This window comes from Zootoca vivipara, chromosome 2 (assembly GCF_963506605.1).
Source record: "Zootoca vivipara chromosome 2, rZooViv1.1, whole genome shotgun sequence".
In the NCBI taxonomy this organism is placed as follows: Eukaryota; Metazoa; Chordata; class Lepidosauria; order Squamata; family Lacertidae; genus Zootoca; species Zootoca vivipara.
Window position 1 is genome coordinate 7,189,020 of NC_083277.1, and position 27,413 is coordinate 7,216,432.

At 42.7% G+C, this 27,413-nt stretch overlaps 2 protein-coding genes and 1 long non-coding RNA gene across 5 annotated transcripts; 1 reads left to right on the top strand and 2 right to left on the bottom strand.

The window, feature by feature from the left end:
- Positions 1-315: 315 nt before the first annotated feature.
- Positions 316-7,839, bottom strand: LOC118081153 (vomeronasal type-2 receptor 26-like). Of its 3 annotated transcripts, XM_035107403.2 has the most exons (6): positions 7,705-7,839; positions 6,666-6,911; positions 4,615-5,430; positions 3,981-4,208; positions 2,473-2,599; positions 316-1,473 (listed from the first exon to the last, which is right to left on the bottom strand). In XM_035107403.2, the coding sequence occupies exons 2-6, from the start codon at positions 6,690-6,692 to the stop codon at positions 569-571; spliced, it is 2,103 nt and encodes a 700-aa protein (XP_034963294.2). In that variant the 5' UTR covers positions 6,693-6,911; positions 7,705-7,839; the 3' UTR covers positions 316-568. The 3 variants fall into 3 exon arrangements, with proteins under 3 accessions (XP_034963294.2, XP_034963292.2, XP_034963293.2); XM_035107401.2 differs by lacking the exon at positions 7,705-7,839 and having other exon boundaries at positions 6,666-7,455; XM_035107402.2 differs by lacking the exons at positions 3,981-4,208; positions 7,705-7,839 and having other exon boundaries at positions 6,666-7,455.
- Positions 7,840-20,902: 13,063 nt separating this feature from the next.
- Positions 20,903-24,838, bottom strand: LOC118081324 (vomeronasal type-2 receptor 26-like). Its single transcript, XM_060270896.1, has 3 exons — positions 24,771-24,838; positions 23,031-23,140; positions 20,903-22,107 (listed from the first exon to the last, which is right to left on the bottom strand). Exons 1-3 carry the CDS (start codon positions 24,836-24,838, stop codon positions 21,203-21,205), a joined length of 1,083 nt encoding a protein of 360 aa, XP_060126879.1. The 3' UTR covers positions 20,903-21,202.
- A 327-nt stretch (positions 24,839-25,165) lies between these two features.
- On the top strand, positions 25,166-25,707 carry LOC132591386 (uncharacterized). The gene is made up of 2 exons (XR_009556941.1): positions 25,166-25,378; positions 25,563-25,707. It is a non-coding gene; the product is annotated as an uncharacterized LOC132591386 (long non-coding RNA).
- Positions 25,708-27,413: the final 1,706 nt, after the last annotated feature.

The window sequence follows — 27,413 nt, forward strand, 5'->3', positions numbered from 1 at the left end:
TGACCGTGGCTTTGTGACTAGAGAGGCTGCAATTCCCATGTTGTTACCTCTGCTCAAAGATGTTTTAGAATTTATGGAAAGCCTGCAAAATAGATGCAAAGCAAATAGGATGAGTGGATGTACCACGAGCAGTTATCTCAAGTCACTATCAAAGGGTCTGTGGAATAAATAATCTTCCTTTCTCCAGCCTCAAAGCTTGCCGAGATATTTCGAAACAGAAAAGAAGAAGAAAAAAACAGCACTCTTTTTCACTAGCTTGAGGCATCGTAAAGAGGAACAAATTTATTAGGGTACAATTTTAAACATAGTGTTTGTGAAGGAAAATACAGATATTAAGTCTATCTACAATGAAGAACAAGCCATATATCAAAATTTTAAGAGGAAGTCACTCAACTTTCCAAGTTAAAATAGCACAATTAAAAACAAAATGTAAACATTCTTTAAGGTTTGAAAAGTAACCATCAGAAAAGGAGCCACAAACATGCCTTTAAATCCAAGAAGCTACATTTGCCAGGAAGTATGTCTTTCTCATCATTGTTGTACTGGAAATTTAGTAATATGTAGTAATTTAGGAGTCAGCTTTTGTTGTCAGATGCTCTTTTGTGTTCAGATCAGGCCTCAGTACAATAATGTAGCACTTGGGAATGAAGATGCAGCCCAGAAGCCCAGCACTGGAGGCCAAGATGGAGAAGACCTGTACAGCTACCATGTACTTCCCCTTTGTGCTCAAGTAGGTGGGTACAAACGAGACCCAAACGCTGCAGAAGACCAGCATGCTGAAGGTGATCAGCTTGGCTTCATTGAAGGCCCCAGGCAGCTTCCTGGCTAGAAAAGCCACTGTGAAGCAGATGGAGGCCAGGAAGCCCATGTATCCGAGAACACCATAAAACATGGCAATAGACCCTTCATTACATTGCAGGATGATCTCCCTAGGCTGGGAATGCATGTCAGACTCTGGGAAGGGTGGAGACACCCCCAGCCAGATGATGCAGATGACAACTTGGACACTGGAACAGGAAATAACAATGGAGTTGGCCAGACTCTTTCCCAGCCATCTCCTCATCGTGTTTCCTGGTTTTGTGGCCAGAAAGGCCAGCACCACAGTGATGGTTTTTGCCAACACAGAGGAGACGGCAACTGAAAAGATGATGCTGAAGGCCACTTGTCGGAGAAGGCAGGTCACTTTCCTTGGCCTTCCAATGAAGAGGAAGGAGGACAAAAAAGAAAGCAAGAGGGAGATGAGGAGGATATAGGAGAGGCTCCGGTTGTTGGCTTTGACTATGGGAGTTTCTTGGAATATAAGGAATATTCCTAGCACAACACACGTGGTTAAGGATAAGAATAGGGCAAAGGAAACTAGGAAGATCCCCAAAGGTTCTGTATAAGCCAGGAAGGTGATGATCTTGTAGAAACATTGATCTCTGTCCTTGTTTGGATGCTGATCTTCGGGACACCTGGCGCAATGTTCTGCATCTGGAAAGATCACGAGGAATAACATCTTTACTGCTTTTCATTGACAAAAAGTGATACCAAAGTGGTCTTCACTAAAAGAAAACATAAAAATAATTGCATATAACCAGGGAGATCATTCACTGGTATAAATATTAATATTATGGGACAGGGAAACCTGGGGCAACTGGTATGTCTTTGATTGGTGGTATAAACAGTAGGGAGAGGATTCCACATATTAAGGGGACCACAATGCAGGAGGCCCTCACTAATATTTCTGATAGGAATAAAAAATGATAAACCCTTTGCTGAAAAGATGTCAATGTTAGGAAAAGGGTCCTGAGGCCAAAAGTTTCTACTATGACACTCAAAAGGAACCTTGTTGGACTCAACTATATGAAACATTTGTGCCTGATAATCATCTCATAGTTCATGTTGCCTCTTGTGCCAAGTTTGACAAACCGTCAAAGTACTGTCAAATTCCCACATCTCAGGATTTTCTCCCACTCTGTGTAGGCTTCCAATTGTCATTGAATGTGTCCACTTAGCATAGGGGTAGGCAATTTAAGGTCCGTGGGCCGGATGTGGCCCAATCGCCTTCTCAATCTGGCCCACAGATGGTCTGGGAATCAGCATGTTTTTACATGAGTAGAATGTGTCCTTTTATTTAAAATGCATCTCTGGGTTATTTGTGGGGCCTGCCTCGTTTTTTCACATGAGTAGAATGTGTGCATTTATTCAAAATGCATCTCTGGGTTATTTGTGGGGCATAGGAATTCGTTCATTTTTTTTCTTTCAAAATATAGTCTGGCCCACGACATGGTGTGAGGGATGGTGGACCGGCCCACAGATGAAAAAGGTTGCTGACCCCTGACTTAGCATGCATGAATATCCATGAGGAAAATGCCCAGTTGCATTGTAGCAGGACATCAGTTCTAGAACTCCCCTTAAATGAACCCCGGACACTAGAAAGGTCCTTTGTCCTCTTCCACAAGGGCAGGTCTTTCTGCTGGTGTCACCCACCTTCCTGAGTGGCAATGGTTCCTTCCGCACAGGGAACGCAGTCATAGCAGCAGAGCGGCATTCCTTCCTGAGATACCTTGAAGAATCCAGGCTGGCAACTTTCCACACACCTGGAAGCAGGCAGGGGCTAAGCACGAAGGGGCATCAAGGACAATGTGTTAAGGATGATGACAATGTATTAATTAATTATCTTTAACCAAATTTATATACTGCTTGATTGCAGCAAAACTTTCATGAGAATATTTCCGTTTGATCAAAATCCTAGTTCTTTCCGCTTCCTGTCCTCTTTTGTTCTGTTGTGTTTAAGTTTTGTTTGTTAAATCCTCAAAGATAGACCTCCCCTCTTGTACTTGATAGAGTGTCGTGATGACTGTGCAAACCAGAGGAAGCTAAAAAGTTCTTATTTGAGGGTCATAGTCACCCAAGTGGAACCTTCTGTTGGTTTGGCCCAAGTATCAAACAGGGGATGATTGAGAACTACATTTTTCCATCACACTTGTACCTTTCAACTCAAACAGAATCTGTTCCGGTAGTCTGTTCGCGTTCCGAAGCTTTCAGGTTCTGAGGTGCGGCTTCCGATTGGCTGCAGGAGCTTCCTACAGCCAATTGAAAGCCGTGGAAGCTGCTCCGGGCGTTCGGCTTCCGAAAATCTTTTGAGAACCGGAAGAATTATTTCCAGTTTTCGATTGTTCAGGAGCCAAAACATTTGGCTTATGAGACTTTTGGTAGCCGAGGTATAACTGTATTCTAAATCATTTTTATATTTCATTTTAAGTTTCAGTTTTGAAAAACATATTTCCACAAACATAAATGATCAGGAGGGGGCATCAAAAAACCTTTCAGCACCACAAAATTACAGCAGCAGACATACAGGAGCATAGTAAACCATTTTCAGAAAATAATGCTCGTTTTTTAAATAAGGGGTGCTACCGTAGGTTGTACGTAGAATTTGGGGGAGTGGGGTCCAAATATTAGCCACCCCTGGTAGAATTAACTGGTGAAGCGATTTCTCTGGTGAGCTGGGACAGTATTTTCTAACAATATTTTTTCAATCACTAAAAGGGTTGGAAGAGGAACTAACTGCAAATGTTGAGAGATGATCAAATTTCCTTGAAGGGTTCAAGTTAGGAGGCCATCTCTTTTTGCAAAAAAATCTATTGCACACTTTCCCCATAGAACATGGATTCATCGGAGCATTTCTGGAAATACTGCCAGCAATGAGGCTGTTAAAAGCCACTCTCTCCTACAGATATAAGGTTTTTTGTGGTTTAAATGTGACAGGGGAAGGGGAAAACCATTGACCACCTCATCTAGTTACTAAAACAAGCAACCACCTTGAAATCACACACCCATAGCAGCTGAATCCTGCAAATACAGTTTCCCAGGGAACCACTGTTAGATCTTCAAGAAATGCAGGAGGCATTTGAATGCAGCACGGCACAAAACATGGTGGCATAATTTAAGCTTATCGGATGGGAACTCTAATGAAATGAAATTATTTCCCCCACCTGGTGGTGCCATTTGGGGCACACAGTGGCATTCTGGTCGATGGTGCACTTTAGGTCCAGGGATCTCTGTCTATTGATGCTCCCAATCCTCTCCCTATGGCTGGACTTATTGGGAAACACCACCCAGCTCACAATGTCCAAGTCAGCTGCCAGTTCCCCATTCTCATCCAAATACACTCCGCCCATTGAAGAATTGTAAAATTGGGCGTCTCCCAGGAAAGAGTGGAGCTAGAATGGCAGAGAAAAGGGCCGCATATAGAACAGGGAAAACACCACTGACTATTCATCTCTGAGCATTTCATTTGGGATTGGCTACGGAATGCCAGGGACTGGTTGGGCAGTCTGAGGAATTGTGGGGAACACCAGCCAGGGGACCTTCAAGGGAACCCCCAGTTGAGGAAGGCTCAGAGCCAGGGCATTGGTGGTGGGACACTGAGTAGGAACTGTTACCAAAGAGACTATCATCTGAGAGGGTAAATGGATCAAATTCAGGGCACTTTACAAAAGGGTTTGCAAAATCTCCCCTCTGCTCTACAATCCCCAAGTTCTCAGACAGTCTCCAAGACAACCATTCTGGAAATGTACAATTGATTGTCGTGTTTGGCTAAAATGTCCAAGATGGGAAAGGAAATACCTGCCATGGCTGTAGCCTTTGAACTTCCAGACTGTCCTTCAACCTCCACTTTGATCTAGAGGAATACGCAGCATGTAAGGAACGCGCCACAGCATGGACAGTGTTGTAAATCCTGTAGCTGTTTAGAGATAAGAGTCTTTCCAGGTGATCTTGGGGCAACATCTCCAGTTCCTCTCTTTCTCGGCATCTTGTCCAGCTTTTCACTGACAATGTATGCTCTAAGTAGGAACAATTAAAAGCTTCCTCCCAAAAGTGCTGAACTGCAAAGTAAAAGGCATCAAGATCATCATAATGTGTCCACTTATTTGCTCCAATAGAGAAAGAAAGAACACTGTGGAAGTGCTGGAAATCAAAACCCTGGTTGATGAAGCCAATGAAGTCTACACTGAAATCCCACATACATGTTGTGATGAAGACTTTCCCTGCAGTGGGTGGGACCTGCCGGTCGAATATTAGTTTTCCAAGTTTTATTCCCGCCAAGAAATAAGTAGTTTCTACATAATAAAGGAATACATGGGCTTGTCTCCACTTTTCTAATGGAGGAATATTGATCGTCACTTTGTCTGTATTAAGTTGTGGAATGCTTAGTGAGACGCCAACACAAATTCCACTTTCTACGAGCCTGGGTGTCAATGTCTTCATGAACTTCTCTCCATTGTCGGTGTCTGGAGCAATGAGACCAATGAACGTCCATCTGAAGTGAAGGAGCAGCTTGACAATTGCTGGGTACAGGGCCTCTTCTTTGGGGACCGTCCGATAGAAAAAGGGGAACTGCCTCTTGTCATTCAGAACAAGGGAGCCAAAAGCATGGCTGACCTGGCAAGAAAAGAAGGACCGTTGGCTTCCATTGTTTGGGATGAAAGCCAAAATAGTTCTTACCCCAAATAATATACTGTATATCTGTTTTGTAAAGACATGTTAGGGGACCACCAGAGGTCAGCAGGGAGCCCAGCGGGAACTGCCAGGGCTCCAGGATGTTACTGGTTCAGGGCATCGCTGTGAAGGTGGTGTTGAGGCTCTTGCAGTGGAGGAGGGCTCAGGGGATGCTGATGGCTCACAGGAGCAAGGGGAAAGGTTTGAAGGGTTGGACCTGAGCGCTGTGGAGGGAGAAGTGTCAGAGCCCAGAGAACCTGCTCAACAGTTCAGCAGTTCGGGTGGGGGGGAGCCAACGTCCCCGCTCCTTCACCCTAGGAATGCAGGGGGGACAAACGTCGGGAACAAAAGCGGAAGCTGAGGGCTCCCAGGTTCCTTTGTTGGCGCCAATCTAGAGGCACACCACTTCCGGATTCTGACTCAGACTAGACAGTCATGGACTTTTAGCTCTGTCATGTACGTATGTATATAATAAAACTCTGTAAAAACCAACTACGGAGTTTGAAGCTTCTTACTCGTGAGAAGCCAAGCAGCAGCCCTTACAAGACACATGGTTTCTTTGCCCAGATTTTCTTTGGCACATAAGACTGGACCCCATTTTTTTCTTTATGAATTCCCTCAGTTCCTGTTTCCAACTTATAAAATACGCTCTTAGACTTCTAATTTACTGGTATTATACTGTACATTTGTTTCAACAATTTTGTTACTGTTTTATGTTGTGCAATGCTAAAAAAATATTTATTGAATGGGTTATAAATGTTTTCAATTCATAAACAAAGTATTACATTTTCATTCAGGGGGAACTTTTCTGCTTTTTCCAATTTTTAGTGGCATGGTGACTAGTATGAGGGGAGTTCCTTTTTCCCGCATTTCATATACACAGGCACGTACACACACACACACACACACACACACACACACAGAGAGAGAGAGAGAGAGAGAGAGAGAGAGAGAGAGAGAGAGAGAGAGAGAGAGAGAGATCAGCATTTGACACATAGTGAAGGCAGGAAGGACAGGTACGGTAGTAACAAAAAGAGCACAGCAATTCATCCAACCATTCCTTATCTCCTTTCTTCAATCCCTTGATGTCCTATGTCTTCCTCATTCTGAGTTGACACTACCCAAAATTTTCATGCCTGAGAACCTCAGCCAGATAATCCCTCCATCTCCATTCCTACCTGTGGCATTTTATAGATACCCAACATGCTTGAAATCTGGATGGAGTTCTCAGAGTCAGAGTCAGTCCCTTCCAGAACAGCAATCAAGTTATTCTGTCCTCCGCAGTTGTAGTTTGGAACATTCACCTGTCTAGAAGAGAGCAGGTCTACCAAAGCTTCATATGTCACCCTTCCACGAAAAAAGTTCTCATAGATATTGTAGCCCAGAGTGATGTTGGGCAAGAGCCAGGGATTCTGGTTGATATGCTGAATGGCAAAGAAGAAGGACAGGGGCAGCCAGTACTTTGTCATTGTTTTCCTGGAAAAATATACATATCACACCACATCCTCCAGCATTCAGTGAAGATATCACTTCCAACTCTTGATTTTTTGACAAGCTTCTAAGGATAATATAAAGTCCTGGATTCAATTTCTAGAATTTAATCATGCTATCATATGGTTACCAGATTTTTTTTCAATGAATCTGAGGAAATTTAGCTCTGGGCTGCTGAGGCTGCCACTGTCATATTTCCCAGGGACAGATTTGCAAATCTGGGGACTCTCCCTGGGAACCGGGGACGTCGGGTAACCCTATGCTATCACTGATCCAAATTCAGAAGTTTGACAGCCAATCCCCACTTAATGATGCATGAGTGCTGGGAAAGCCTTGTTCAATCAATTCCCATTATCCCAAGGAAGACAAAACTAAAGCAGAGGGAATTTTTCATGACGGAATAGACATGCACAGACTTTCAAAGAATAGGAGATAAAAGGTTTTTAGAGGTTCATTAAATGACATGGAAAATCTATTGCCCACCATTCACTCCCCCCCCGGTCCCTTCTAAGCCTGTTATTTCTATACTTAATTTTATTGATTTGTTTTAAGAAAGAAATGCAAACATTGAAAACAACGTGAAATGAAGAAGTAAAATTTTAAATGCTAAAGCATCACAGCCTGGAAGGACCAAATACAGAGATACACCACAGCTGCAAAAGCATGATAAGTAAAAATCAATATTGCATGGAGCAGAAGTAACCCCATTACCATAAATGGACTTACATGATGAAGCTGGTAGAGGGAGACTCATTGAAGTGCTGTCGATGAAATATCGCACCTGTGGCAGAGATGACTCCACTAATGAGGTGCTCTCCTGGCCTGTAATAATTGAATGGCTCAATCCAGTCTCTCTCCAAAGTCAAGGGGCATTTTGCCTTCACTCCACAGTCTGCATGAGGCAGCAAGAGCAGGAGGAGCAGAACCATTCTGTGCCTGCTTGGAAGAGCTTCCTTTCCTGTGACTGCTCCTCTGAACTAGACAATAATTAGATGTTGATGGAATGCAACCAAGTCTTGACATCTCGAAGGGATAGAAGTCAGCCTTGCACCTTAGTATTGCAACTCACCTGTCCTAAATCTGACCCCAAATTCTCAGCAGTACAGAAGGCATTTATGTACCAATCCTTCCCTGCTCTGATGAAATATCTTAATTACCTCATGTTGTTGTCAATTCTGAGATCTCCTTGAGTGGACTCAAAGGTGATCTTTGGACAAATCTCTGGAGCTTTGTTGAGAAGAAGATGAAAGAAAAACCCCTCTATGATTTTGATAATTATAAAGGGAACAAGCATGGCCACTGAAATGCCCTGAACTCTTTACGTGGCTTCATGTGCTGGAGCAGGCTGGAGAAAAACATGTTTGCAAACCATTTTTCTTCCATATTCAGCTTTTTATTAGTTTTTACCTCTAAAGGTGATATCCACCTGGGTGTTTTCCTTTCTAAAAGGTCTTTGTATCTGATCCAAACATTGAATAACGATTTTCTTATAATATGACATTTAAAACCATTATGGAACTTGACCTTGTTTTACCAAAGATAGGCGTGCCAACCAAATGCATTGTCAAACCCTTCTAAATCTAAAATATCAGTGTTATCTAATGTAAACCATTCCTTCAACCAGCAAAAAGCCGCAGCATCTGAATATAACTTTAAGTCCGGTAGGGAGAAGCCTCCTCTTTCTTTAACATCTGTCAATAACTTATATTTAATTCTTGGTTTCTTCCCCTGCCAGATAAATCTTGATAGTGCTTTTTGCCAGTCACGAAAACATGACTGTTTCTCTACAATAGGTAATGCTTGAAACAAAAATAACATTTTTGGCAACACATTCATCTTTACCACTGAAATACGTCCTAACAAGGAAAGTTTCAATCTTGACCATATTTCTAAATCTTTCTTTACTTCATTCCACAATTTCTCATAATTGTTTTTAAACAATTGTATATTTCTAGCTGTCATATTTACCCCCAGGTACTTCACCCTTTTCACAAATGTCAGACCAGTCGCTTTTTGTATACTCTCACTTTCCTCAAAAGTTAGATTTTTGCTTAATACCTTGGTTTTCATTTTATTTTATTTAAACCCTGCCAGCTGTCCGAACTCCTGTATTATTTCTAAAGCCTTAGGTACACTTTTTCAGGCTCTTGCATTGTTAAAACCAAATCATCAGCGAAGGCTTTCAATTTATACTGCTTCTTTCCAACTTTAATCCCTATCACCTCCTCTTCCATTCTAATCCTTTCCAAAAGTACTTCTAGGACTGTGGGAGAGTGGGCATCCTTGTCTTGTTCCCTTTTCTATCCTAATCTCTTCTGAAATCACACCATTCACCACAATCATGGCTTTTTGTTCAGTATATATGGCTGACAAACCCTTAATAAACTCCCCCCCCTGACACCCATCTTTTCAAAATAGGTTATCATGAATCTCCAAGAAATGCTGTCAAACGCTTTTTCGGCATCAATGAAGACCAATACTGCTCTTTTGTTTCTCCTTGCTTCCAACATTTCTAATATATCAACGATATTTCGAATATTATCTTTCAGATGTCTATTGGGTAAAAACCCTGCCTGATCTTTGTGAATATAATCCTTCAATAATCTTTTCAACCTTGATGCCATAATACTTGCAAAAATTTTGTAATCCACATTCAGGAGTGATATCGGGCGGTAATTTCTCATTTGTGTAGCGTCTGTGTCCGGTTTTTGTATCAATGTTATAAAAGCCTCTTTCCATGTATCTGGTGCCTTCTCTCCTCTAAGTATACTGTTGCATATATCCGTCAATGGTTCAACTATCCAGTCTTTCAAAGTCTTATAATATTTTGCCGATAACCCATCCGGGCCTGGTGATTTACCTATTGATAATTGCTTTATTGCCTCCTCCACTTCTTGTTTATTTATTTTGTAATTCAACAAAGTCCTTTTCTCTTTTGGTAATTCCTGTAATCCGTATTTTCCCAGGAATTGATCTATTTTTTCCTGTTGTTCTTTGTCTTGTTTAGATAAATTTTTTATAATACTGTTGAAAGGCTTTTCTTATCTCCACTGGGTTCTCTATTGTTTTATCCTCTATCTTTATACTAGTGATGGTGCTTTGTTTCTGTCTTTTTTCAATTGCCACACCAATAATTTTCCACATTTCTTCGTAGATTCAAAACTTTTTTGCTTCATCATTTTTATTTTCCATTCAATCTCCAAATTTGTTATTTGCATTAACTGTACCTGTAGCAACTTTATTTCTTTCTGTATTTGTTTGTCTTTAGGTTTTTCTCTCAACTTTTTTTTCCTTTTCTTTTAATTGTTGCATAATATGCTCTCTCTTTTCATTTCGTTGTCTCTTCTGCATTGCACTTTGTTGAATCAGGAATCCCCTCATCACTGCTTTACTTGCGTCCCATGCCATTCTTAATTCCGTTCCTGTTGTCAAATTGATCTCAAAATAGTCTTTTATTATCTTTTGGGCCTTTGCCACTATCTCTTCATTCCTCATCAAAGCATCATCCATTCTCCATCTAAAAGAACCCTGTATATTTAATCTCAATTCCACCAGCAAAGTCTTATGGTCCGAAAAAGTCCTGGGGCGGATCTCCATTCTGGTCACCTTAGTTGCCAAATTCTTTGTTATCCATATATAATCGATTCTGGACCAGGTTTGTTTTGATTCAGAGAAATGGGTACTATCTTTTTCCAGTGGATTTCTCAATCTCCAAATGTCCACCAGGTCCAGGTTATCTGTCATGTCGAAGAAGGTTTTAGGTAATCTGCCTTCATTGGTAATTTTTTGTCTTTGAGCTCTGTCCATCAATGTTGATGCAACTGCATTAAAGTCTCCCATCAGTACCACGGTGTAGTCCATATATTCCAACAATTCTTCATGTAGTTTCTTGAAAAAGTCCGATTTAGCATCATTCGGTGCATAAATCCCAACCAATAGGTATTTCTTTCCCTGTAGCTTGACCTCAACTGCCAAATATCTTCCAATATCATCTTTAAATGCAAATTTAGATTCAAATTTTTCTTTCACATAAATCACCACTCCTCTTTTCTTGACTTTATCTGATGAAATATATTCCACTCCCAATCTTTTATTTTGTAAGATTTTCCTATGTGCTCTAGTCACATGGGTCTCTTGCAAACATATCACATCCAATTTTTGTTTTATCAATTCATGGTGTATTCGGTTGCGTTTCGGCCTTGTGTTTATCCCATTAATGCTCCAACTTAAAATCCTTAGGGACATGTTGTCTATGATGTTCCTTCAGCTCCTAGGGTGAGATCCACAAATGCCGCTGTTGCACCTTCTAACTCTTGTCCACCAGTTGCTCTCGAAGTCTCCGCTCTGCTGCTTGTTCCAGGTGGAGATCCAAAGTCCTTGTCGTTCTTTTGCATAAATTTCCTCTTCTCCTCTGGTGTTGTGATCTTATACTTCTTGCCTTTGTATTCAAAGAAGAGGCCTTGTGGAAATTCCCAGCGAAAGGGTATTCCCAATCTTGTCAGTGAGCTTGCCAAGTCGAGGTATTTGGATCTGTAACTAAGAAACAGCTTAGGAATGTCTTTATAAAGCACTATCTGTTGTTGTTTTATCACCAGTTTCTTCTTGATATGCAGACTCAAGATGAAATCTCTCTGTGCACGGTTTTGAAATTTGACCATACAGTCCTTGGCTCTAATAGTGGTGGCAGTGTCAGTTTCTTTGGCTCTTGTAGTGCTGGATCTAATGTTGTCTGTATTGTAGCTGCCTGCTTTGTTGATGAAACCAGTACAACTCCTGGCGTCCTCTTTTGTTCTTTGGGAGATTGCGTGCTTTGTAAACTTGGTATTGAGCCTTTTCTCCCTTGAGTACCAGCCATAACAACAGCTGGGTTTCCAAGGTCACTCTTTGTCTGACTAGGCTCTGCAACTTTGTATTTTTCCCAAAGCCACCTTGAGTAAAAATTTTACAGCAGACGTTATATTCTTGTTACAAAGTCCCTCCAAATGATCTACACCTTTTTGGTAATATTTCCATTCACTTTGGCAATTTTAAAACAGTTCAGACTGCAAGCAAGGGCTTCAAAGGCTTTTAAAAGGAAACAGAGTTCAATAGTTCAGTGCTACAAAGTAGCAGCCTCTGACATCACAATGCCTGTCTGTCGGCTGGGGTCTCCGCTTTCAGGGAAAGCAAGCGGCAGAAACCAAGTCTCTTTAAAGTCTTTAGGGCTCAATCCTTTACTTAAATTGCCTCCTGCCTTCGCCCTTAATTGGCAGGAGCTTTCTTCTCTAAAGGAAAGTGGGGTTTTTTGCCAATTCGCTCACAGCTGTAGAGGCTGTAATCGTCTTCAGCGCTCTCCCACCGGCGCTTCAGGGAGGACGGACTTCCAAATTTTAACGTCCTGCCCTGGTTCCTAATTTAAAATACTCAGTCCAATTAAACACTCACAGTTCCGATGTTCCAATGTTGAGTCTTCTTCTTAAGTAATTTGGAAGTGCTGGCCGCCTCCGCCATGAAGTCTTGCAGCTTTGCGCTTCAAAGCTAGCAATCTCCGCTTGACGCGCCACAGCTCCAATCCCCCCCACTCTCAGCGGCTTCAAAATTCAGCCTAACCGGGGGAGGGGAGAGCACGAAAAATGACGTCCGCCAAGCCGTCTGTCTCCCAAACACACAATTGGGAGTTTTAAGGGGCTCTGTCTCGCTGGGAAAGTAGCCCCCCTCTTTGAAGCACCGGGACTCTCTCCGTGGAAAGAATCCTCGACTTCAATGGCGCCACGACCAACCGGAATAAAAAGCTCAATATGGAAGAAAAATGGTTAAAATATGAGGATTTATTAATAGAAGTGGATGAACAGATAAAGTTAAAACCATATGACCAGATAAAGGATCAATTGTGTGATTGGTTTTAGTACCACCAGATTAATGAATTGTATAGAATGGATAAGAAAATTGTTTTTCAGCTTGAAAAATATAAACTGGAAACAGAACTGATAGAACCTAAGGTTAAAAATTTGTCAAGAATGTATAAATTGTTGCTGGAATAGCATACAAAGGATGAACAAACAAAATTGGTCATGATTGATTGGGCAAAGGACATAGGTCATAATATTATGATAGAAGACTGGGAAAGGTTATGGAAATGTAATATGAATTTCACTGCTTGCAATGTTTTGAAAGAGAACTTATATAAGATGATGTATAGATGGTATCTTACGCCAGTGAAACTGGCAAAGATTTATCATAAAAAGGATAATAAGTGTTGGAAATGTAAAGAATCAGAAGGGACCTTTTTCCATATGTGGTGGATGTGCCCCCGAGTGAAAAACTTCTGGGATAAGATTTATAATGAGGTGAAGAAGGTGTTGAAAAACACATTTGTTAAAAAACCAGAGGCTTCCTCCCGAAAGTGATGAATTGCAAAGTAAAAGGCATCAAAATCATCATATTTTGCCCATTTATTTGCCCCCATAGAGAAAGAAAGAACACTGTGGAAGTGCTGGAAATCAAAACCATGGTTGATGAAGCCGATGAAGTCTACACTGAAATCCCACATAGATGTTGTGATGAAGACTTTCCCTGCAGTGGGTGGGACCAGCTGGTCGAATATTAGTTTTCCCAGTTTTATTCCCACCAAGAAATAAGTAGTTTCTACGTAATAAAGGAATGCATGGGCTTGTCCCCACTTTTCAAATGGAGGAATACTGATCGTCATTAGACCGTGACCTGTATTAATTTGTTGAATGCTTAGTGACATGGCAACACAGATTCCACTTTCTACGAGCCCAGGTGTCAATGTCTTCATGAACTTCTCTCCATTGTCGGTGTCTGGAGCAATGAGACCAATGAACGTCCATCTGAAGTGAAGGAGCAGCTTGACAATCGCTGGGTACAGGGCCTCTTCTTTGGGGACCGTCCGATAGAAAAAGGGGAACTGCCTCTTGTCATTCAGAACAAGGGAGCCAAAAGCATAGTTGACCTGGCAAGAAAAGAAGGACTGTTGGCTTCCATTGTTTGGGATGAAAGCCGAAATAGTTCTTTGCCCAAATAACATATATCTGTTTTGTGAAGACATGTTGTTTCTTTGCCCAGATTTCTTTGGCACATAAGACTGGACCCCTTTTTTATCTTTATGAATTACTCAGTTCCTGTTTTCAATTTACTGGTCTTCTTTCAACAATTTTGTTACTGTTTTACGTTGTGCAATGCTAAAAGATTTCTATTTATTGAATGGGTTATAAATGCTTTCAATCAATAAACAAAATATCACATTTTCATTCAGGGGGAACTTTTCTGTTTTATTCCATTTTTAGTGGCATGGCCACAAGTAGGAGGGAAGTTCCCTTCCTTCCTGTTTTATATGTACAGGCATACAAACACATACATACAGAGAGAAATCAGCATTTGACACAAAGAGAAGGGGGGAAGGACAGGTAATATCAACAAGAGCACAGTAATTCATCAGACCATTCCTTATCTCCTTTCTTCAATGCCTTTGAAGAAGGCATTCTTCATCCTGAGTTGACACTACACAAAATTTTCATGCCTGAGAACCTCAGCCAGATAATCCGACTATCTCCATTCCTACCTGTGGCACTTTATAGGTGCCCAACATGCTTGAAATCTGGATGGAGTTTTGAGAGTCAGAGTCAGTTCCTTCAAGAACAGCAATCAAGTTATTCTGTCCTCCGCAGTTGTAGTTTGGAACATTCGCCTGTCTAGAAGAGACCAGGTCTACCAAAGCTTCATATGTCACCCTTCCACGAAAAAAGTTATCATAGATATTGTATCCCAGAGTGATGTTGGGCAAGAGCCTGGGATTCTGGTTGATATGCTGAATGGCAAAGAAGAAGGACAGGGCCAGCCAGTACCTTTCCGCTCCTCTCCTGCAAAAATGCACATATCAGATCATATCCTCCAGCATTCAGTGAAGATATCACTTCCAACTCTTGCTTTTTCTGACAAGCTTCTTAGCATAATATAAAGTCCTGGATTCAATTTCTTGAATTTAATCATGCTAATACTGATCCAGCTTCAGAAGTTTGACAGCCGATCCCCAATTAATGATGGTGGGAAAGACTTGTTCAATCAATACCCATTATCCCATGGAAAAAAAACTAAAACAAGGGGATTTTTCATGATGGAATTAGAGGTGCACAGACTTTCAAAGAACAATAAGAGACAAAAGGTTTTTAAAGGCTCATTAAATGACATGGAACATCTCTCTCTCTCTCTCTCTCTCTCTCTCTCTCTCTCTCTCTCTCTCTCTCTCTCTCTCTCTCCCCAGCCTGTTATTTTTATAATTAATTTTATTTGTTTTTAAAAAGAAGTGCAAACATTAAAAAAAGAATATAAAGAATTAAAAATTTATACCCCAAAGTATCCCCTTCATGGATCAATGCCTTGTCGTGGCGAAGGGGCTTGAATAACTCAGAGAAGCTATGAGTTATGCCATGCAGGGCCACCCAAGATGGACAGGTCATAGTGGAGAGTTTTGACTAAACGTGATCCACCTGGAGAAGGAACTGGCAAGCCACTCCAGTATGCCTGCCAAGAAAACTCCATGGACAAAGACAACAGGCATATAAAAGTTATGACGCTGGAAGATGAGCCCCTCAGGTCGGAAGGCGTCCAACATGCTACTGAGGAAGAGCGGAGGACAAGTACAAGTAGATTCAGAGCTGATGAAGCGGCTGGGCCAAAGCCGAAAGGACGCTCAGTTGCGGATATGCCTGGAAGCGAAAGGAAAGTCCGATGCTGTAAAGAAAAATATTGCATAGGAACCTGGAATGTAAGAACCATGAATGGCGGTAAGCTGGATGTGGTCAAAAATGAGATGACAAGAATAAATATCGACATCCTGGGCATCAGTGAACTAAAATGGAAGGGAATGGGCGAAGTCAGTTCGGATGACTATCATATCTACTACTGTGGGCAAGAATCCTGTAGCAGAAATGGAGTGGCCCTCATAGTCAACAAAAGAGTGGCAAAAGCTGTAATGGGATGCAATCTCAAAAATGACAGAATGATCTCGATACGAATCCAAGGCAGACCTTTTAACATCACAGTAATCCAAGTTTATGCACCAACTACCGGTGCTGAAGAAAGTGAAATTGACCAATTCTATGAAGACCTACAACACCTTCTAGAAATGACACCAAAGAAGGATGTTCTTCTCATTACAGGGGATTGGAATGCTAAAGTAGGGAATCAGGAGATAAAAGGAACAACTGTCAAGTTTGGCCTTGGAGTTCAAAATGAAGCAGGGCAAAGGCTAATAGAGTTCTGTCAAGAGAACAAGCTGGTCATCACAAACACTCTCTTCCAACAACACAAGAGACGACTCTACACATGGATATCACCAAATGGGCAGCATCGAAATCAGATTGATTATATTCTCTGCAGCCAAAGATGGAGAAGCTCTATACAGTCAGCAAAAACAAGACCTGGAGCTGACTGTAACTCAGATCATCAGCTTCTTATAGCAAAATTCCAGCTTAAACTGAAGAAAGTAGGGAAAACCACTGGGCCAGTAAGATACAATCTGAATCAAATCCCTTATGAATGCACAGTGGAAGTGAGGAACAGGTTTAAGGATTTAGATTTGGTGGACAGAGTGCCTGAAGAACTATGGATGGAGGCTCGTAACATTATACAGGAGGCAGCAACGAAAACCATCCCAAGGAAAAGGAAATGCAAGAAAGCAAAATGGCTGTCCAACGAGGCCTTACAAATAGCGGAGGAGAGGAGGCAAGCAAAATGCAAGGGAGAAAGGGAAAGATACAGGAAACTGAATGCAGATTTCCAAAAAACAGCAAGGAGAGACAAGAGGGTCTTCTTAAATGAGCAATGCAAAGAAATAGAGGAAAACAATAGAATGGGGAAAACCAGAGATCTGTTCAAGAAAATTGGAGATATGAAAGGAACATTTCGTACAAAGATTACCATAATCAAGGACAAAAGTGGTAAGGACCTAACAGAAGCAGAAGACATCAAGAAGAGGTGGCAGGAATACACAGAGGAATTATACCAGAAAGATATGGAGGTCTCGTACACCCCAGGTAGTGTGGTTGCTGACCTTGAGCCAGACATCTTGGAGAGTGAAGTCAAATGGGCCTTAGAAAGCACTGCTAATAACAAGGCCAGTGGAAGTGATGATATTCCAGCTGAACTATTTAAAATTTTAAAAGATGATGCTGTTAAGGTGCTACACCCAATATGCCAGCAAGTTTGGAAAACTCAGCAATGGCCAGAGGATTGGAGAAGATCAGTCTACATCCCAATTCCAAAGAAGGGCAGTGCCAAAGAATGCTCCAACTACCACACAATTGCGCTCATTTCACACGCTAGCAAGGTTATGCTTAAAATTCTACAAGGCAGGCTTAGGCAGTATGTGGACCGAGAACTCCCAGAAGTGCAAGCTGGATTTCAAAAGGGCAGAGGAACCAGAGACCAAATAGCAAACATGCGCTGGATTATGGAGAAAGCTAGAGAGTTCCAGAAAAACGTCTACTTCTGCTTCATTGACTATGCAAAAGCCTTTGACTGTGTCGACCACAGCAAACTATGGCAAGTTCTTAAAGAAATGGGAGTGCCTGATCACCTCATCTGTCTCCTGAGAAATCTCTATGTGGGACAAGAAGCTACAGTTAGAACTGGATATGGAACAACTGATTGGTTCAAAATTGGGAATAGAGTACGACAAGGTTGTATATTGTCTCCCTGCTTATTTAACTTATATGCAGAATTCATCATGCGAAAGGCTGGACTAGATGAATCCCAAGCCGGAATTAAGATTGCCGGAAGAAATATCAACAACCTCAGATATGCAGATGACACAACCTTGATGGCAGAAAGCGAGGAGGAATTAAAGAGCCTTTTAATGAGGGTGAAAGAGGAGTGCGCAAAATATGGTCTGAAGCTCAACATCAAAAAAACCAAGATCATGGCCACTGGTCCCATCACCTCCTGGCAAATAGAAGGGGAAGAAATGGAGGCAGTGAGAGATTTTACTTTCTTGGGCTCCTTGATCACTGCAGATGGTGACAGCAGTCACGAAATTAAAAGACGCCTGCTTCTTGGGAGAAAAGCAATGACAAACCTAGACAGCATCTTAAAAAGCAGAGACATCACCTTGCCGACAAAGGTCCGTATAGTTAAAGCTATGGTTTTCCCAGTACTGTAGTGATGTATGGAAGTGAGAGCTGGACCATAAAGAAGGCTGATCGCCGAAGAATTGATGCTTTTGAATTGTGGTGCTGGAGGAGACTCTTGAGAGTCCCATGGACTGCAAGAAGATCAAACCTATCCCTTCTGAAGGAAATCAGCCCTGAGTGCTCCCTGGAAGGACAGATCGTGAAGCTGAGGCTCCAATACTTTGGCCACCTCATGAGAAGAGAAGAATCCTTGGAAAAGACCCTCATGTTGGGAAAGATTGAGGGCACTAGGAGAAGGGGACGACAGAGGACAAGATGGCTGGACAGTGTTCTCGAAGCTACGAACATGAGTTTGACCAAACTGCGGGAGGCAGTGCAAGACAGGAGTACCTGGCGTGCTATGGTCCATGGGGTCACGAAGAGTCGGACACGACTAAACGACTAAACAACAACAACAACCCCAAAGTATCACAGCCTGGAAGGTCTAAAGTACACAGATACACCACAGCTCCAAATGGATGATAAATAAAGATCAATATTGAATGAAGCAGCAATAACCGAATCACCATAAATGGACTTACATGATGAAGCTGGTAGAGGGAGACTCATTGAAGTGCTGTGGATGAAATATCGCATCGGTGGCAGAGATGACTCCACTAATGAGGTGGTCTCCTAGCCTGTAATAATTGAATGGCTCAATCCAGTCTCTCTCCAAAGTCAAGGGGCATTTTGCCTTCCCTCCACAGTCTGCATGAGGCAGGAAGAGCAGGAGAAGCAATACCATTCTGTGCCTGCTTCCTTTCCTGTGACCGCTCCTCTGAACTAGACAATAATTAGATAATGTTGATGGCATGCAACCAAGTCTTGACATCTAGAAGGGATAGAAGTCAGCCTTGCACCCTTGTATTGCAACTTACCTGTCCTAAATCTGAACCCAAATTCTCAGCAGTACAGAAGGCATTTATGTACCAATCCTTCCCTGCTCTGATGAAATATCTTAATGACCTCATGTTGTTGTCAATTCTGAGATCTCCTTGAGTGGACTGAAAGGTGATCGTTGTACAAATCTCTGGAGCTTTGTTGAGAAGAAGATGAACGAAATACCTCTCTATGATTTTGATAATAATAAAGGGAACAAGCACGGCCTCCTAAATGCCCTGAACTCTTTACGTGGCTTCATGCGCAGGAGCAGGCTGGAGAAAAACATGTTTGCAAAAAAGGCCACATGTGCCTTCAGACTCTGAGATGAATAACAGAATGGGCAGCTGAATATTTCCAACTTTAGTGAAAGCAGCGTGTTCCACACCCTCCAACATTCCTCTGATGTAAATCAGGATGCACCTCTTTTGGTGCCGTGCTCTCATGGGAGCCTGCTGACTTGCTCGAGAGTGTGGCACCACTGCAAGCTGAGCAGGGTCATGCCTGGGATATGGAAAGCTGAAACTTGAGAAGGGCTGTGGAGATCAAAAAGAGGCCGGCAAGACAGCGAGGTCTTCCTGGCTTGACTCCTTCAGCTTGAGAAGTTGCAGGAAACTGAGCTCCAGCCCTGCTTTCCCCCTCTAGCTTCTCACTCTGGAGCCCTCCCCAACCAACGGAGACTGCGACATAGGGGTGAGCTCCTCCCCTGGGTCTGTCTGTCAACATGTAGGACTATTCTAGAGCAGGGTGTGAGAGGAGGAGAGCCAGGAGGACTGAGACTGTTCTGTTGCAGGACTGGAAGGGGCTGCTTTTTCTGACCCTCCCCTTGATTCCAGCACCTCCCAGCTCAACCCTCCCCCATTGTCCCACCACCAGGACCCAGGGTTTCAGTCCTCATCTTCCCTGTCTTCCTTGAGAAGAGGCACCTCCGCCATGTCTCCGGAGATTTAATCTTCCTCTTGATACTGATGGACGAGTGGCTCTTCAGAACTTCTGAGGCCTGCCTATCAATTCCTCATTGACCCTAGGAGATATTCTGACCGCCTTTTATCACTGAATAATTATCCATGCTGGCAGATGAGCTAGCAATGGACTCTTTCCTGTTTGACATGCTCCACTGGGAGTCCAAATGAGCATCTCTTATGGTCCACTTGCAGGAGGGTGCCCAGGACAGTGTGACCTTGTTCTCACCCTTCACAATGCAGGTTTCCCCCACCTGCTACCTATAAATTAAAAGTGTTTATGTGTGTTTATTTTGACCGTTCTGCCCTGCCTCTTATGGGCCAAAGGGCCAGCTGGAGCTGATCTTGGCTGATCTTTTTTATATTTTATAATCGGTTCGAGAGTCACTGACTTACTTGCTTGAACATCAAATGCATTATCTTCCTCTTCATCTGTAGGCCTTTGTCGTTTTAACGAACCACTTTTTAACCAACGGTCCATTTTTAACTACGCGAACTGTAGCTTCCGCGAAAAACAACGCTTTGTTTACAAACACTACTGTTTTGCAAAGAGGCAGCGCGCGCCAGGGAGGAGGGAGGGGAATGGAGAAGACAGGGTACCTGCGCAGTAGTGCACAAATGAAGCCGATGCGCGCAAAGCATCTTGGGGAGGTGAGCGTTAGTAGAATGCGCGCGCTGCCTCTTTGCAAAACAGTAGTGTTTGTAAAGCGCCACCTAACGGCATACAGCAGAACTACTGCCTCTATCTAATTCTAGTTTTGCGCTAGACTCTGCTCATGCAGGAAGCGGCCAAAACAAAAAATCTGTTATCATACGAAATATATTTAATATATTATTTATTCTAATAGCATCTTGCGGACCCCTCTGGCATAGCTCACGGACCCCTGGGGGTCCCCGGACCACCTGTTGGGAACCACTGTATTAGGGTACAATTTTCTCAGTATTTTAAACATAATGTTTGTGAAGGAAAATACAGATATTAATTCTATCTACAATGAAGAACAAGCCATATCTCAAAATTTTAAGAGGAAGTCACTCAACTTTCCAAGTTAAAATAGCACAATTAAAAACAAAATGTAAACATTCTTTAAGGTTTGAAAAGTAACCATCAGAAAAGGAGCCACAAACATGCCTTTAAATCCAAGAAGCTACATTTGCCAGGAAGTATGTCTTTCTCATCATTGTTGTACTGGAAATTTAGTAATATGTAGTAATTTAGGAGTCAGCTTTTGTTGTCAGATGCTCTTTTGTGTTCAGATCAGGCCTCAGTACAATAATGTAGCACTTGGGAATGAAGATGCAGCCCAAAAGCCCAGCACTGGAGGCCAAGATGGAGAAGACCTGTACAGCTACCATGTACTTCCCCTTTGTGCTCAGGTAGGTGGGTACAAACGAGACCCAAACGCTGCAGAAGACCAGCATGCTGAAGGTGATCAGCTTGGCTTCATTGAAGGCCCCAGGCAGCTTCCTGGCCAGAAAAGCCACCGTGAAGCAGATGGAGGCCAGGAAGCCCATGTAGCTAAGGGAGCCGTAAAACATGGCAACAGACCCTTCATTACATTGCAGAATGATCTCCCTAGGCTGGGAATGCATGTCAGACTCTGGGAAGGGTGGAGAGATTCCCAGCCAGATGATGCAGATGACAACTTGGACACTGGAACAGGAAATGACAATGGAGTTGGCCAGACTCTTCCCTAGCCATCTCCTCATCGTGTTTCCTGGCTTTGTGGCCAGGAAGGCCAGCACCACAGTGATGGTTTTTGCCAACACAGACGAGACGGCAACTGAAAAGATGATGCTGAAGGCCACTTGTCGGAGAAGGCAGGTCACTTTCCTTGGCTTTCCAATGAAGAGGAAGGAGGACAAAAAAGAAATCAAGAGGGAGATGAGGAGGATATAGGAGAGGTTCCTGTTGTTGGCTTTGACTATGGGAGTTTCTTGGAATATAAGGAATATTCCTAGCACAACACATGTGGTTAAGGATAAGAATAGGGCAAAGGAAGCTAGGAAGATCCCCAAAGGTTCTGTATAAGCCAGGAAGGTGATGATCTTGTAGAAACATTGATCTCTGTCCTTGTTTGGATGCTGATCTTCTGGACACCTGGCGCAATGCTCTGCATCTGGAAAGATCACGAGGAATAACATCTTTACTGTACTGCTTTTCATTGACAAGAAGTAATACCAAAGTGGTCTCCACTAAAAGAAAACATAAAAATAATTGCATATAACCAGGGAGATCATTTATTGGTATAAATCTTAATATTATGGGACAGGGAAACCTGGGGCAACTGGTATGTCTTCGATCGGTGGTAAAAACAGTAGGGAGAGGATTATACATATTAAGGGATCCACAATGCAGGAGGCCCTCACTAATATTTCTGATAGGAATAAAACAACAGTAAGAAAAGATGTCAATGTTAGGATAAGGGTCCTGAGGCCAAAAGTTTCTACTATGACACTCAAAAGGGATCATGTTGGACTCAACTATATGGAACATTTGTGCATGACAATCATCTCGTAGTTGATAGTGCCTCTTGTGCCATGTTTGACAAACCGTCAAAGTACTGTCAAATTCTCACATCTCAGGATTTTCTCCCACTCTGTGCAGGCTTCCAATTGTCATTGAATGTGTCAACTTAGCACAGGGGTAGGCAACTTAAGGCCCGTGGGCCGGATGTGGCCCCATCGCCTTCTCAATCCGGCCCACAGATGGTCTTGGAATCAGCGTGTTTTCACATGAGTAGAATGTGTCCTTTTATTTAAAATGCATCTTTGGGTTATTTGTGGGGCAGAGGAATTTGTTCACCCCCCCAAAAAAAAATATAGTCTGGTCCACAACATGGTCTGAGGAATGGTGGACCGGCCCATGGCTGAAAAAGGTTGCTGACCCCTGACTTAGCATGTGTGAATATCCATGAGGAAACTGCCCAGTTGCGTTGTAGCAGGACATCAGTTCTAGAACTCCCCTTAAATGAACCCTGGATGCTAGAACGGTCCTTTGTCCTCTTCCCCCAGGGCAGGACTTTCTGCTGGTGTCACCCACCTTCCTGAGTGGCAATGGTTCCTTCCGCACAGGGAACACAGTCATAGCAGCAGAGCAACATTCCTTCCTGAGATACCTTGAAGAATCCAGGCTGGCAACTTTCCACACACCTGGAAGAAGGCAGGGGCTAAGAAGAAGAAGAAGAAGAATTTGGATTTGATATCCCACTTTATCACTACCTGAGGGAGTCTCAAAGTGGCTAACATTCTCCTTTCCCTTCCTCTATCACAACAAACTCTCTGTGAGGTGAGTGGGGATGAGAGACTTCAAAGAAGTGTGACTAGCCGAAGGTCACCCAGTGCAGCACCCCAGGGATTTATTGTAATAAATCATAGATTTATGATCATGTGTGTGGTTGAGAAGGATGTCCTGAGCTTCGTGGCTCCCTTGGATAGACTTCTTCCACCTGGGTTATAGAATGTATGATTTGCGATATAAGTCCACAGGATGCTTGTAAACTCCATTTCTCTGTACCTGGTAAATCAGGTTTCAGCCTAAGATGCAAGACACAAGCCATTTGGCTAAGCATTTGTTTCCCAGTTGTCTCACATGCTTACTACAGATCTGCCAAAAGGGCATCTGGCATACCTCTTTTCTTTCAGTAAACAAGCCTTTGATGTAGATCCTGTTTCCTGATGTCCCCCCTGCCTAATCCTTTCAGGAATTCCTATTGCTCCTCTTTCCTGTTTACATGTATGCAGGGAGAAATGCTTTGTAGTATTGATAAAGGGAGATGTTGGGAGTAGGGTAGGATTTCAGGATAGCTTTGTTAATTAATCACTGTACTAGGATCTTATTGGAGCGTTTGAATTTTGGGTTGCCACCTTCATTATAATAAAATAGCCTGGAGGGAGAGGAGGGAATCTGGACTCTCATTCTCTCTCTCAGGGCTTCTTGCTGGTCAAAAGCTCTTTGTCTTTCTTTCTTTCTTTCCATGTGGTCTGCCACAACCCAGCAGCTGCATGTGGAGGAGCGGAGAAGCGAACCTGGTTCCCCAGATTACGAGTCTACCGCTCTTAACCACTACACAACACTGGAGCATCAAGGAGAATGTGTTAAGGCTGATGTGTTAAGGATGATAACAATGTAATACTTAATTAATTATCTTTAACCAAATTTATATACTGCTTGATTGCTGCAAAACCTCTCATGAGATAAGATAAGATAAGATAAGATATCTTTATTGTCATTGTCCCCTTGCGGGAACAACGAAATTACTCGGTTGCTACATCCACTCAGATAAAGCACTCCGCATAATCCAAAATTACAAAAAGCTAATTAAAAACAGTAAATATACTACAAAATAACAAGTAAAATAAGATGACTTCAAAGTCCGGGCTTTCCATTTAAGGCCAAAATTGCTCTAGAGAAGAAACTGTTCCTGAGACGGCTCGTTCTTGCCTGCATTGTTCTATATCTCCGTCCCGATGGCAGGAGCTGAAAGAAATGGTGACCAGGGTGCGTTGGATATCTTGATATATCTAGTGCTTTTCTATGGCACCTGGTGGTGTAAATTTGTTCTAAGGTGGTGAGTGAGCAGCCAATAATGCTCTCTGCTGTTTTAATAATTCTACACACATAAACCGTACGTGAGCACGCTCTGTATGGCACAGTGATAGAAGGCAAGCAGCAGCTTTTGTGGAAGATGGTTTTTCCTTAAAATTCCGCTTCCCTACCTCTGTTGTTCTGCTGTGTTTCAGTTTGGTTTGTTAAATCCTCAAAGGATAGACCAAGTGGAACCTTCCTTTTGGTTTGGCCGAAGTATCAAACAGGGCATGATTCAGAATCATAGTTCTCAAGTCTGCCATCCAGTAGGTTTTGCAAGCAGTGTTTTTCCATTACAGTCATACCTTGGAACTCGAACAAAATCTGTTCCCGTAGTCTGTTTGAGTTCTGAAACGCGTTCAGGTCCCAGGCGCAGCTTCCAATTGGCTGCAGGTGCTTACTACAGCCAATTGAAAGCCGTGGAAGCTGCTCTGATAACAATGTTTTTTCAATCAGTAAAAGGGTTGGAAGAGGAACTAACTGCAAATGTTGAGAGATGATCAAATCTCCTTGAAGGGTTCAAGTTAGGAGGCCATCCCTTTTTGCAAACAAATCTATTGCACACTTTCCCCATAGAACATGGATTCTGTTATGAAAAATGTACCCCAAAATGCGTTGCCTTTTAAGAAGGACAGACGCGGGTCGGAAGCTCCAAAATTTGCACTAAGTTCAGCTCCGCCGGGAAAATGACAGAGACCACACGATGCTGTCAGGAAAAACAAACTGATCCCTTTATTGCAGAATGCAAAGCTACAGCTGTAGGGTCCCTGCCTCTGGAAAGAAGGAAGGAACCCCGGGAAATGGTAAGGACCCCCTATATACCCTCCTGTTCCTGCATGGAAATCTCTGGACTGCGAGGGAGGGGGAGACAAGGGCGGTGGGTGGGAGATCGGATTAGCTGGGTGCGGAGATGACTTTTCCTTTCAGATGGAGAGATGTCAATCTCTCTTCTCCTGTCGTTGATGGTACTCCCCTTTGTTTTGACAGGTGGGCAATCCTTCGAGATGGGCGCAGGAGTGGAGCGATTTCCTGACGATTTCCATGAGGTGATTTTCATCCGGCAGGTGTTTTCCTTGAGGCCGCGGAAAGATGGACTATGGCATGTTTAATTTGAATAAAGTTGTCAAGCTAATCTTTCTATTGTCCGTGTCTTCCTTCGTTGGGTATGGGACGGTGATGGGGAGGTTTCAGGGGGCCTTGGGGTCAGAGAAGGGTTGCACAGAAAATAAGTATGGAAAACATTTCTAATACATCCTGACGTATACAGTTCTAAAATATAAAACAGTGATTTTCTAATACAAAGAGATACTAACAAACCTATTTTCTAATACAGAGGAACACTAGTCTAATTAATCAAGAGTAATACTGAGGTTGTGGTTAGGTTCTTAGGCATATAGGGAGGGACGCCTTTCAAGGGATATAAGGGGTTTCTCACATTTAAGGCACATAAGGCCAGCAGACATATAATCACAAGAAGCAAGCGTATAATCACGAGAAGGTAAAAGTTCATAGCAAGTTTGTATAAGGTTTGTATAAAATGGTAAGGCTGTATAAAAATGGGCTGCGTTACTTGGTGGAGTTTATGATAATTGTCTGTGATAATTGTCTAGGCGAGGGTTGCATATGCTTGTCCTTAGGCGAAGGGGAAATGCAGATGTCTAGGCAAGGGTTGCATATGCTTGTCCTTAGGCGAAGGGGAAATGCAGAGTTTATATTGGATTTTAGGAGGTGTTTGAATATGTTAATCCCTGCGGAGGGGGTGCGGGTCTCTGGAGGGAAGGAGAGCCAAGCTGTGGCGGCGAAATGGTGGTGCGAAGGACTCTGGGTAGCCGTAGCTGTCAAGCTGTGGTTACCCCTCTCTGTTCATTAATAATGGTGTCCTGCAACCCCCCCAATATGATTTTATAACAGTGTCCCCTCTCTGAGGCAATATTGTTGTGTAACAACCAATCATTGCCTCATATAATCGACAGTGACGTATTCTCCATTTCACTGTATGCAGCAGTATTCTAGCACTTATGGGAAAAACAAGTGGTCTATGCTTTACATTTACCAGAAGATCCACCAATATTGACTGGAAAGTGCAGTTTGTTTGTTTGTTTTTTTACCCTTTTGTGTGTTGTCAGGTGTCAAAGCTAGCTCTCCTCTGGTCTCACACCTCCATCATGGCACAGCAGCAACAATCCCTGGTGAATCCCCTTAGGGCTTTCATATCGACCATGTCACCTGGCACTCACCATAGCTGCCACAGGTTTGGGCATGTCATGAGAGAGATGCCTTTGCCTTGGGCTTTCTATGGGATTTTTTTTTTATTATAGGCTTTGGTCTTGCACTGTAGTAGGGAGTTGCTCAGTTACTCTTAAAGGGAGAAAGCTACTTGCACCTTGGATACACTTGCCCAATTAGAACTGACCCAATTATAATTTATACAGCCCCATAAAAACCATTCTGAAAAGGGCACATGTCCAAATTGGTCAATTTAATTCTATAAGGAATCATTGCAGGTAAATCAAGGCATATACACCTTCTTGTATCTGCTGGTTTCATGAATCCTGAAACTGCTTCTTGGTAAAAAGAAGGCTGGCACACTCCAAAGTGCCAGGTGAGATAAGGAAATGTGGTCATAAATTGATCTAAATCTCAACAATGGACTATGCAATAGCCTGATCTTTTAGAAAACATGAGTCCTCCATTGGGCGAGTCCTCCATTGGGCGTATAAGGAATAATACCACCATTGGGTGCATAAGGAATGTTACACTATACAATAACTTACTATACATAAAACATGAAAACAATTACACACAAAAATGCCCCCCCCCTTTGTGGAAATAACATAT